This window comes from Dreissena polymorpha, chromosome 1 (assembly GCF_020536995.1).
Source record: "Dreissena polymorpha isolate Duluth1 chromosome 1, UMN_Dpol_1.0, whole genome shotgun sequence".
NCBI lineage: Eukaryota > Metazoa > Mollusca > Bivalvia > Myida > Dreissenidae > Dreissena > Dreissena polymorpha.
In genome coordinates this window covers 2213957-2227295 of record NC_068355.1, presented here as the reverse complement: position 1 = coordinate 2227295, position 13339 = coordinate 2213957, and the positions used below count along the sequence as shown (strand labels likewise).

General features: G+C 37.3%; 1 protein-coding gene across 9 annotated transcripts in view; it reads right to left on the bottom strand.

Annotated features, from left to right (window-relative positions):
* Positions 1-13339, bottom strand: part of LOC127868474 (uncharacterized) — a 36989-nt gene that overhangs the window by 3332 nt on the left and 20318 nt on the right. For 8 of the 9 annotated variants that reach the window (XM_052410346.1, XM_052410304.1, XM_052410321.1 and 5 more), the window contains exons 3-9: positions 12902-12980; positions 10731-10872; positions 10004-10116; positions 9401-9503; positions 8462-8566; positions 4906-5051; positions 799-939 (exon numbers count right to left, since the gene is read on the bottom strand). In XM_052410346.1, coding sequence (XP_052266306.1) covers positions 799-939; positions 4906-5051; positions 8462-8566; positions 9401-9503; positions 10004-10116; positions 10731-10872; positions 12902-12980 — 829 coding nt within the window. The remainder of the gene's footprint in view (positions 1-798; positions 940-4905; positions 5052-8461; positions 8567-9400; positions 9504-10003; positions 10117-10730; positions 10873-12901; positions 12981-13339) is intronic. The other variant, XM_052410355.1, reaches the window with a different exon arrangement.

The window sequence follows — 13339 nt, the reverse complement described above, 5'->3', positions numbered from 1 at the left end:
AACCCAGAACATAAATATTCTTAAGGCAAATTGGCTTTTAGTTGCAACCATTTTATACAAATTACATTACTAAATTCTCAATAAGTTTAGGAATGCATTAACTAAATTTTGCATCAGGATTATGCAGTCTGTGTGACTGTCTCATAAATAAGAATGCTGTTGCAGTTTTTTCCAAAGCTTATTTTGCTAATCAATTATGATCAGAACATTATAGATAGTAATAAATTTTGTAAAAAATAAGGGTCATTTCTGTTAATTAATTGTTGATCTCACGCACTTCTGTCAAATACCAAAAGTAGGGTTTTTGATAGAAATGTCCAAAAGTTTCCTCTTTGTGACTCACAAACATGTTCAAATCTGCAAATTTCAAGAAACCCTGGTGATTTCTGTGAATTGCCAGAAATTGGCATTCTGACTCATACTGTCAGAACAATAGAATAAGGGTTTATTGGAATAGTACATAAAGGTGGTTCTATGGAGAAGAAGATGGAGGACTATCAGGGTAGTGTATTTCTTGTAAAAAAAGTGTTAAGAGTTATTGCGAAATAAAATCAGAATAAGATATTTGACTTAGTTTGGATTTATTCCCTGTTCAAAAATTCAAAGTGGACAGGTTGCAGCCAAACTACCATGGTTATATTGCCAAAACTATTAAATGTTGTTTTGGGCCATGCGCTAAATGGCAGCACAGAGAAACCTTCGTTTCAATATACCCGGTACATTTTCTTTCATATCTTACAATGACTTGATCGTATAAACGACTGTTAAAATGTGAACTAAGTAGGCATGAACTCCTACCTTTCTGTATATAGCCACAGCTTCCTGGGCCCTATTCGTCATCATCAGGAAATCTCCATACTGGGCATATACGTCCCACAGTTTGGGGTTCATGACGAGGGCATGGCGATACAGCTCCTCAGCCTTCACAAAGTCATGCATCTGATGAATAGGAACAGGAAGTGCAGATTAAGTTATAAAAACAAGAGGGCCTGAAAGGCCCAAAGTCGCTCACCTGAGATAACAAGATATTATTGGGACAAATCTTCTAACCAAGTTTCATGAAGATCGGAAAATTAATGTGGCCTCTAGACTGTTAACAAGGTTTTACTATAGCCATATAAGGAAAAATGCCCTGCCCCCTGGCAGCCATGTTTTTCAACCAACCGGCAGCATTTTTGAACTCTTCCAAGATATTATCAAGATGAATCTTCTGATCAAGTTTCATGAAGATCGGACAGTAAATGATGCCTCTAGAGCGTTAACAAGATTTTACTAAAGCCATGTAAGGAAAAATGCCCCGCCCGTTGGAAGCTATGGTTTTCAAGCAAACATAATTATTTTCAAACTCATCTAAGATATCATTGAGACCAATCTTCTGACCAAATTTAATGAACATTGGACAATAAATGTGGCCTCTAGAGTGTTAACAAGGTTTTACTATAGCCATATAAGGGAAAATGCCCCGCCCCCTGGTGGCCATGTTTTTAAAGCAACCAAGACCATTTTCAAACTCATCCAAGATATCATTGGGACAAATCTTCTGACCAAGTTTCATGATAATCAGAAAATAAATGTGACCACTAGAGTGTTAACAAGGTTTTACTATAGCCATATTAGGAAAAATGCCCCGCCCCTGTGGTGGCCATGTTTTGCAACCATTCGGCATCATTTTTGAAGTCGTCCAAGATATTATTGGGATAAATCTTCTGACTGAGTTTCATGAAGATCTCACTATAAATGTGGCCTCTAGAGTGTCAACAAGATTTTACAATAGCCAAATATAGCCATATAAGGAAAAATGCCCCGCCCATTTGCAGCCATGTTTTTCAAGCAAAGGTAACCATTTTTGAACTAATCCAAGATTTCAATAAGAAAAATCTTCTGACCAAATTTCATGAAGATTGGACAAAAATTGTGACCTCTAGAGTGTTAATAAGGTTTTACTATAGCCATACAAGGAAAAATGCCCCGCCCCCTGGCGGCCATGTTTTTCAACCATCCGGCATCGTTTTTTTCGAACTCGTCCAAGATATTATTGGGATGAATCTCCTGACCAAGTTTCATGAAGATTGGACAATAAATGTGGCCTCTAGAGTGTTAAAAAAGATTTTACTATATCCATATATTGCCATATAAGGAGACATGCCCCATTTTTGATCTCATCCAAGATGTCATTGGGACAAATCTTCTGAGCAAGTTTTATGAAGATCGGAAAATAAATGTGGCCTCTAGAGTGTTAACAAGGTTTTACTATAGCCATATTAGGAAAAATGCCCCGCCCCCCGGCGGCCATGTTTTTCAACCAACCGGCATAATTTCCGAACTCGTCCAAGATATTATTGGGATGAATCTTCTGACCAAGTTTCATGAAGATCAGAAAATAAATGTGGCCTCTATTGTGTTAAAAAGATTTTACTATAGCCATATATAGCCATACAAGGAAAAATGCCCCGCCCCTTGGCAGCCATGTTTTTCAAGCAAACGTAACCATTTTCGAACTCATCCAAGATATAATTGAGACCACTCTTCTGACCAAATTTCATGAAGATTGGACAATAAATGTGGCCTCTAGAGTGTTAACAAGGCAAATGTTGATGCCAGACGACGGATGATGCACGATGGACAAAAGGTGATCACAAAAGCTCACCATGAGCACGTTGCGCTAAAGTGAGCTAAAAAGGAGGGAAAGGGGGGGCAATAAGGCCAATGGTCAGTGGCCAGAGGAGCCAGATGCTTTGCAAAATGACTCATTCAAACAACATTTTCTTGAAGAAATTTTATTGCTGCAAAATTTTTAGATTCTATATCTTTTACAAGGCAAAAACCTAAGAAAAATCGAAATAATTTTCCATCATTGTCATTTACTTTACCTGACAAATATAAATTGTTTTAACCAACAATTCATGAAAATTATCAACAAAACGTTCATTTAGTTCCCATAATGCACAGATTATAGCACTTTTCCAACCATACTAATTCATTGTTATTCATCAAATAACTCTTATTTAAGAAAGTGAAGGGTTATGGTCCATAAGCATGGCAGGTCTCCTCATTAATATCAATACATGAAGTTCCATGTTGAAGTCTTGAATGGCATCTCAGATATAGCCCTGAAAAATTATATCAAATAAAAAACAGAAAGTGCAATAACTGTTATTTAAAAAGTGTAGGGTTATGGTTCTTGTGAATGACACTTCCCCTTTTTGATATCTATACACCTATGAAGTTTTATGCTGATAGCTTATATAAATTATGAGATGTAGCACTAAAACATTTTGTGACAGACGAACGGACTGACTGAAAGACTGATGGACGGACGATACTAATTCTATATCCCTTGTACTTTTGGGGGGCGGGGAATAATTACCAAAATCCTAATGGCAACTCTATTTTTGTTATTAAAAGTTGCTATGTTATGATCCATAAACAAGGGACAAAATTGTCACAAAACCAGGTTTTCATTGTGAAAAAAAATCTGATAAAGGGAGACAACTCAAACTGAACTTTTGAAATGAACAAACAAAATTAACCCCCTTTGTAAGTTTGTTTTAAAATAAATATATTTTTAGTCGTGGCGACCTTGACATTGGAGATATTGACGTGATTCTTTCGTGCGACACACCGTACCATGATGGTGAACAAATGTGCCAAATTATTTTAAAATCTCATAATGAATGACATAGTTATAGCCCAGACAAGCTCATTTATGGCTATTTTTTACCTTTGAACTCAAAGTGTGACCTTGACCTTGGAGATATTGACGTAATTTTTTCGCGCAACACACCCTCTAATGATGGTTAACAAATGTGCCAAATGATTTTAAAATCTCACAATGAACGACAAAGTTATGGCCCGGACAAGCTTGTTCCGCCAGCCCGCCAGCCAGCCAGCCAGCCCGCCAGCCAGCCAGCCAGCCCGCCCGCATTCGCCAATCTAATAACCAGTTTTTTCCTTCGGAAAACCTGGTTAAATATACAAGTACATAGTGTTTTTAAGCATTGGAAACAAGATGTGTTTGTGAAACACGATGTCCCCCCATATATTTGGTTTTCGACCTTGAAGGATGACCTTGACCTTTCACAACTCAAAATGTGCAGCTCCATGAGATAAACATGCATGTCAAATATCAAGTTGCTATCTTCAATATTGCAAAAGTTATGGCCAATGTTAAAGTTTGTCACAAACAAACTAACAAACTAACAGACAGGGCAAAAACAATATGTCCCCCAGTATGGACTGGGGGACATACAAAAGTCAATTAAGTATCTCAATATGTGACACATTTTATGACAAAAAAAAAGAATTTTATTTTCTTATTGAAGATGTTATCCACTGAATCTTATATGCACTCATAGTGACTTCCACCTTCCACATTCCTAGCCTAGTTCTTAATTCATTTTATCAAAGGAAGCAACTTATACAGTACTTGCAAGTGGGAATATGTAAAAGACTTGAGTGTGATTTTATCTAGTTTTGCAACCAAGGCATACATATAAGCTATCCACAAAAGAAATTTTAGCACAATATCACCCTCCAGGCTAAAGTTATGGGGCAAAAACCAATATTCTATTTTTCCTAACAGTGATATTGATCAAACTAATCCCTAATAAAATCCTAACCTAGGTCTGCATCCAAGCTACCTACATACAAAATAACTGCACAATACCTCCTTCCAAACTTAAGTTGTTAAACAAAAACTGTTTTCTAGTTTTAGTAACAATGACCTTGATACCACTGGCCCCTACTTTGACCCCAGCATATGTGAGCATATAATCTTCTTTACAGAGAAATACATACATCCCATTATCAGCAAGTCAACTACCGTATCCCCAAAATAATTTATGCCATACATACTAAAGTCACCGTAAAGTTCATCCATGATATTATTACCACAATCTTCTTTACCTTGGTCTTGATCCCAGCAAGATTCATTATGGCTACGAGGAACAGGGGGTCAATTTTAATGGCCGCATTCAAATGTTCTACAGCCTTGTCCAGCTCTCCAATGTCTTTGTACAGGTCCCCAAGCTTCATATGTACTTCAGCATTGTCTGAAGAGAAAAGGTATTCAGCATTGACATGCTAAAATAGGCCTTAAGCATTGACATGCGAAAATGGGCCTTTAGCATCGACATGCAAAAATAGGCCTTAAGCATTGACATGCAAAAATGTGCCTTATCTCGATAGTGATGCTCCAGATATGCCTCTGCAACAACATACCATGATAAGGAGTAATAATGTTATCTAATAAAACCTTGCATGATTGTACAGCAAACATGGTAGCTCCAATGTACAGGCTAGTCTAGAGCTACACTGGCAGCATATGGAAAAATACCCTTTTTTAAACTGAAGAGAACAAGAGATGTGTTTGTCAGAAACATAATGCCCCCTAATGCACCACTTTTTTTTACCTTTGACCTTGAAGGATGACCTTGACCTTTCACCACTCAAAATGTGCAGCTCCCAGGATACACATGCATGCCAGACATCAAGTTGCTATGTTCAATATTTCAAATGTAATTGCAAAACTTTACTATATTTAAGTTTTAAATTTTCGACCTTTGACCTTGAAGGATGACCTTGACCTTGACCACTCAAAATGTGCAGCTCCATGAAATACACATGCTTGCCAAATATCAAGTTGCTATGTTCAATATTTCAAAAGTTATTGCAAAACTTTAATAAACTAGAAATGGCGCGGCAGAGGCCGACGCGTATCCCCACGCCGAATGTTTGACCTAGGTGTGCCCCAGGGTTGGTAATGGGCCATGCATAGTTGAGATTGACCATATTGTCATAAGAGAAGTTCAGTATCAATTAGAAGTGAATCGGTGTACAAAAGAAGAAATTATAGTAAAAGGCAATTTTGGGTGGGTGTGGTCTATGTGGGCGGGGCCCCAGGGTTGGTAATGGGGCCATGCATAGTTGAGATTGACCGTATTGTCATAAGAGAGGTTCAGTATCAATTTGAAGTGAATCGGTGTAGAAATGAAGAAATTATAGTAAAAGGCAATTTTGGGTGGGTGTGGTCTATGTGGGCGGGGCGCCCCAGGGTTGGTAATGGGGCCATGCATAGTTGAGATTGACTGTATTGTCATAAGAGAAGTTCAATATCAATTTGAAGTGAATCGGTGTAGAAATGAAGAAATTATAGTAAAGGCAATTTTGGGTGGGTGTGGTCTATGTGGGCGGGGCCCCAGGGTTGGTTATGGGGCCATGCATAGTTGAGATTGACCCTAATGTCATAAGAGAAGTTCAGTATCAATTTGAAGTGAATCCGTGTAGAAATGAAAAAATTATAGTAAATGGAATTTTTTGGTGGGTGTGGCCTATGTGGGCGGGCGCCCCAGGGTTGGGATTGGGGCCATGCATAGTTGAGATTGACCCTAATGTCATAACAAAAGTTCAGTATCAATTTGAAGTGAATCCGTGTAGAAATGAAAAAATTATAGTAAATGGAAATTTTTGGTGGGTGTGGCCTATGTGGGCGGGGCGCCCCAGGGTTGGGAATGGGGCCATGCATGGTTGAGATTGACCGTATTGTCATAAGAGAGGTCCAGTATCAATTTGAAGTGAATCGGTGTAGAAATAAAGAAGTAAATGTAAAATAACCTAAAAAAATGAGTGATATTTCTGACGCGGCCCCACCCCAACCGCTATAACTTTTGACCCAGGGGTCAGATCAAAATTCCAAATAGTGCAGGGTCGCACATATGCTCATAGCTACCATGTGTGTAAGTTTCAAGGTTCTAGTGCTTTTAGTGTAGGAGGAGATAGTGGCCAGGACGGACGGACAGACAGACAGACAGACAGACAGACAGACGGACGGACGGACGGACGGACGGACGGACGGACGGACGGACGGACGGCGGAGATAACCACAATATCCCCACCTTTTTTTCAAAAAGCGTGGGGATAGTAAAGTTTTAAATTTTTGACCTTTGACCTTGAAGGATGACCTTGACTTTGACCTTTCACCACTAAAAATGTGCAGCTCCATGAGATACACATGCATGCCAAATATCAAGTTGCTATGTTCAATATTTGAAAAGTTATTGCAAACTTTTAATATATTAAATTTTTTAATTTTTGACCTTTGACCTTGAAGGATGACTTTGACCTTGACCTTTCACTACTCAAAATGTGCAGCTCCATGAGATAAACATGCATGCCAAATATCAAGTTGGTATGTTCAATTTTTCAAAAGTTATTGAAAAACTTTACTGTAACCTTAAAGTTTTGGGACAGAATGACAGACAGACAGGCCAAAAACAATATACCCCTGATCTATAGATCCCGGGGCATAAAAATAAGTATAATGTACTACCTGCTACAGAGCAGAAAAAAGCATAAAACTAGATAGATGGATATTAAGATGGATATATCATGTTCAACATTATGATACAAGATTGCATTCAACACATACTTTTGCATAATGTCTGAAACCTCACTTTGTGTAAACATACATGTACTACACATAATCAAAACTTGTTGGAGTAAATTTCTATTGCAATAATTATTCTGCACACAAAAAGTAAGAAAAATCAACACTTGATCTTACTGCTGTCTTAACAATCACAAACACATGTATATTATTTCTTTCATTTTAATACATTTGTAATTTGTATGAAGGGAAATAACTGCAGTAACCATCAAAAGTGTGCTACATTTTTACTGCCCTTAAAGGTTATATAAGGTGCAACAAACAAATATTACAGATACAAATGTTTTGTAAGTCTAATTGCTAAGGCACCTTTCTTGAATGATAAAACTTGACTCACAAAATATTTAACCTGAATTGTGCCTCACCCGTGAAAAACTGCTCTAAATGCATATGGGTAAAGTGTTGTCCCTGAATAGCCTATTGAGTCTGCACAAACTAATCAGGGACAACACATTCCTCCTATATGGAATTTTTTTAATATTTTATTTAAAAAACGTTTCATCTTAAAACAAATCCAGTTTAGGTGGAAAGTGTGGTCCCTGATTAGCCTGTGAGTATTCCCACTGTGAAGCCCAATGATAATAAGAATAGAACACAATTGAGCCCTGCTCTGTGAAAAGGGGGTTAAATGCAGGTGTGTAAAGTGTCGTCCACACAGGCTAATCAGGGGCCACACATTTCCGTCTAAACTGGATTTTTGCTAAGAAGAGACTTTCTTTAAACAGAAAATATCATAAAACCGGAAAGTGTTGTCCCTGATTAGCCTGTGCGGGCTGCCTGGGATGACACTTCACACACATGCATTAAACCCTCTTTTCACAGAGCACGGCTAAATTATAATAATGAACCTACAAGCATTTGACTTCAAGTGATATTGGTATACAGGTCAGGGAGTCTGCATTGGGAGTGAGATTTGTACGCTGCTGAGGCCATACGCCACAAAAGGCCATACGCCACAATCTTAAATAAATCAAGCTTTAATCAAAAGATTTAAAATTGTCAACAGTTGATACCCACTTGGTATTAATCCTGAGATCTCTTTCATTATCTGAAGTTTTTTCTGCTGGATACTGGCTAGAGTCTGTTGGCTGACTCCTCGCATGGACTGAGCCAACTTGTGCTCTGCAAAACATGTCAGCAGGTTAAACCCTTTCCCACTTAGAAGCAAAGTGAAAATGGCTGTGAAAATGGCTATGTGCAAACAGCATAAACCCAGAACAGCAGTCTGTTCAGGTTTTATGTTGTTTGCTGCTCATTAGTATCTTAGGGTTGGAAATGAAGCCTTTAAAACTTAAATCTAGTAAAAAAGGTCTTAAATTTAATTTAAATTTCTAAGGGACTATAGATGCGTAAAAATACGTATCTAAGTGGTACAGTGTTTATATTAATTAATTAAAGTGGAAATACTTCTTTATACATACATAGCTGGTGAAAATAATTACCAACCCCGCCAAAAAATAAAACTGACAAACAAGAAACTGTTCTGTTACTAAAACTTGTTTGTGTTTATTAATCAAAATGTGTGTCAAAGATTTATAAACTATCAATAAGTTTCTGGACCCATTCCAGTTCATCATGGGAATTTTGGTTAATGAACTTCTAAACACTTGACAAATACTAGTATGGGTCATTTTAATGTCACAGTATGAACATAATTGGCTGACAGAAAATAAAGGTGTCAGTCACTGAAGAAAAAGTCTCTTGCTGTTAAACCAACTGAAAAAGTTACCAGCATCATCCGTAAATAGGTTTTATGCTATATACTGCCAGCAAAGATCAAGACCAGCCTGCCCAACTGCGCAGTCTGGTCTGGAACTACTCTGTCCGCTTTAATAAGGTTTCATAGTTCCATTATTGGATAGGGTAGCACCTGACCAGACTGCATGATTTCACAGGCTGGTCTATATAATCTACGCTTGCTGCATTAGAATAAGACCCATTTTCGCCCAAGTCTACCATCATAGAAGAGTTTCTCCACTGTTGTGACTGCCTCCTTTTTCTGTATACCCAGAGCTATGGTATCTCCCAGGTTCACAGTGCCATGGTACGTGCTCTCTGGCTGTGAACGAGATTGTGATAAGGAGGATCAAGAGCTAAAATTACATCACAATACTGACAAATACTAAGTTTTAGCTATAATTTTTTTGAGTATTGAGAATTGGTATAGCTATTTATATTTCTTATTTACGTGCAATAAAATGAGCAAATGCATAATAACATGCAACAAATGTAGTGTCTGCATATATAGATGTGCATGGTGAGTCCTTTTTGGTGTGTAATTAACAAAATGAGCTTTGCTGTGGGAAAACGGGGCTTAATGCATGTGCTCAGTGTCATCCCAGACAGGGACAACAATTTCTGCTTGTATAAAAAAAATCCAGAAAGTCTCTTTTAAGGGAATAAAATAGTTTAGGTGGAGAGTGCAGACTGCACATGCTAATCTGAGACATCATGTTAGGCACATGCATAGTCATTTTTTCACAGAGCAAGACTCATGAATGTATTTTTTCCTTTTTGGTGTGTAACAAACAAACAAACATAAATAGCCATCATTCCTACCAGGTAGAGTATTTCGCCAGGTTCCTGGATACATTCTATGGGTCTATTCACTGCCGTCAGGGTGGGGTATATGTGTTCAATCCATTCCCTCATAGTATACCCAGGGTATACACCTGAAATGCATCATACAGCAACTTGACAAACACAACTTATCACTTACTTTCTATACTATAAGTTCACATGAGCCCAAATATCATTTTTATAAAGTAAAAAAGACCAAACTTTAACAAATAGAAAATTTATATATACAAACCTATGCCATACACTAAAATACATGTATTAAGATACCAAATCAATACCTAGCTAAAAATAAATACACCTAAAGTGTCCCAATTATCGAATTAGATAAAACAGCAATTTTAGTTAATACTGTATTTACAAAAACTTTTAAAAAAGTACCTAGGAGTTGTTTAATATTTGGATAACAGTAGCAGGGTGATTCATCCACCTACAGGGTCTTTATAAAACTAGGTTCTGGAAACAATGCCCTTCATTCATATGCTTTATGTCATCCCAGATAAGTCTGTAAGATTGCACTTGTTGCCTAAACTGGATTCTTGTGCAGAAAATAATTTTTGAGCGAAAAATTCAATAAAGTGGAAAATGTCATCCTTGATTACTCTATGCAGACTGGGACAACATTTTACAAACACGCATTTAGCCCAGTTATCCCATAATGAGGCTCTAATAAATCTGCTGCCTCAATATCATTAAACCTTAACCTTACCTCCAGGAGGAGTTTGTTCTACTGGGTAGAGGAACCACCTTTTGCGACCGAATACGACCCCGTTCCAGGCATCAGCATGCTTGTGAAAGCTAACACCTGATCCAGAACTGCCCAGAAAGAATATGCTGTCATCCACACCATCCTGTTTGTGAGACAAAATTAACCCTTTCCCACTAAGAGGCAAAGAGAAAATGGCCATGTGCAAACAGCATAAAACTAGAACAGCCTGTGAGTAACTCACCAAACAAATGTGAATTTGTAAAATCTGTAGTATTAACAGAGACATGTAATTGCATGAAAATCTTTAAGTAAATTTCATCTTGCATGCAAACCTTACCCAAACATTTTTAAATACAATTGCATGATAGTCTTATTAAAAAGCTGGTCATGGTTATAGGCTTGGTTAATGAAGGTTTATAGAGACCCTGAACACATAAGTTTTATTTCACTATCTGTAGGAGTTTTATTTCACTATCTTTAGGAGTTTTATTTCACTATCTGTAGCATAGAATTATGGAGTAGTAGCACTTAAACATTCCCCTGATTCAAAAAGTTCAAAAAGGTCATAATTGTGCAGAAATTCTTTTTCAGAATTATGCAACAGTGACCTCACACAATGACCCCAAACACATGCGTAAAGTTTCAATTAAATACCTGCATTACAAACAGTAATATGAAAATTGTGCATGTTTCCATCTACCATATTTTTTATGTACAAAAAAGGGGGCATAATTTTGCTAAATGGCAGGTTAGAGTTATGGACTTACAACAGCGACCTCACTCAATAACCCAAAACACATGCATGAAGATTCAATTTGAAAATCAATAGTAGAAACAGGAATATGGACATGTTAAACTTTAACCTTTTTGCCAAATATCTTTATACAAACAGGCGCTTTATTTGGCAAAACTGCAGGTTAGAATTATGGGACTTTGTCACTGACATCAAACACTTACTCCAACCACATATATGGAATTTCAATTGAATACCTACAAAAATTGATATGGAGATGTTGCACATTAAGAACAGTATTAACCGATGCTGACAAAGACATTGTGGGTAATTATTATAGCTTGGGTTATTAGGAGAAAAGGCGAGCTACACATGCTTAAAATGCCCTTTGCAGCAGAGAACTAACTTTTAATGTCGACTGCTTACACTGATTTACATAAATTACTTCATGATTTATTCATAACACTTAAAAAAAAGGTACATATTCATGATTTATTGCATTAAAAGTGGATAATTACATTGTAAGGTGCAAAAATTGAAAAGAATTTTTATTTTAACAAGAGTTCAGGTGTTGGAGACATATGCCACCCAAACAGGGCTTTAAACTAGTAACCCCAATTTCAATAGGGGTCATCTACTGTCCAAGACCAATGCACATGTGACTGAAGTATAAAGCCAATCGGTCAATCTGTAGACAAGTTGATCAGAAACGAATGTTCACACTTATTGTGACAGTGACCTTGACCTTTGACCTAGTGACCACCAATTTTAATAGGGGTCATCTACTGTCCATGGCCAATGCACATGGGAAGTATCAAGCCAATTGGCCAATTTGTTGATGAGTTATTAATCGGAAAGTATTTTCCCACTATTGTGACAGTGACCATGACCTTTGACCAAGTGATCCCAATTTCAATAGGGGTTATCTACTGTCCAGGGCCATTGGGCATGGGAAGTATCAAGCCCATTGGTCAATACATTGACAAGTTATTGATCGGAAACCATTTTAACACTTATTGTGACAGTGGCTTTGACCTAGTGACCCCATTTTCAAGAGAGGTCATCTACTATCCAAGGCCAATGTACAAAAAAAAGTATCAAGCAAAACAGTTGATTCTTTCAAGAGTTATTGATCGGAAAAGATTTTTACACTTATTGTGACAGAGACCTTGACCGTTGACCTAGTGACCTCTCTTTCAATAGGGGTCATCTACTGTCCTAGGCCTATGCACATGTTAAGTATCAATCTAATCGGTCAATTCGTTGACTATTTATTGAACGAAAACAAACTGGTCTACAGACAGACCGACAGACCGTCCGACAACAAACAAAACAATATACCCCCTCTGCTTCAAAGGGGGGCATATAAATAAATATTGTTTTTATAAAAGACTTAAGGTCACTATTAATGATATAATTAAATACCTATACCCCGTACTTTGATTTCAAAATAGTTTGGCGGTCTCAGAGTCTCAGTCAGATAGGATCCATTGTAGAACAGTCTGTCAAACACATAACTGAAATCAATAGCAATGTTTTATACAATTTTCCTCGTTCTGGGAAAATGGGACTTAATTAACTTGCATAAAGTGTCTTCTGCACAGGCTAATCATGGACAACACCTTCCTGATACATTGGATTTTCATTGAAAAGACTTCCTTGAATCCTTGTAACAAAAATTTTTGCAAAAGTGGAAAGTGTTGACCCTGATAAGCAAGTACAGACTGCACAGGCTAATTTAGGTTGACAAATTATGCGAATGGATAAAGCTCTTTTATCCAATAGTGCTGCACAATTATTAAGTACAATGGAAAGACAGAAACATGTAATGCTTTAAGTAATTAATGAATGCAACAGACTTAATTTTCCACAAAAA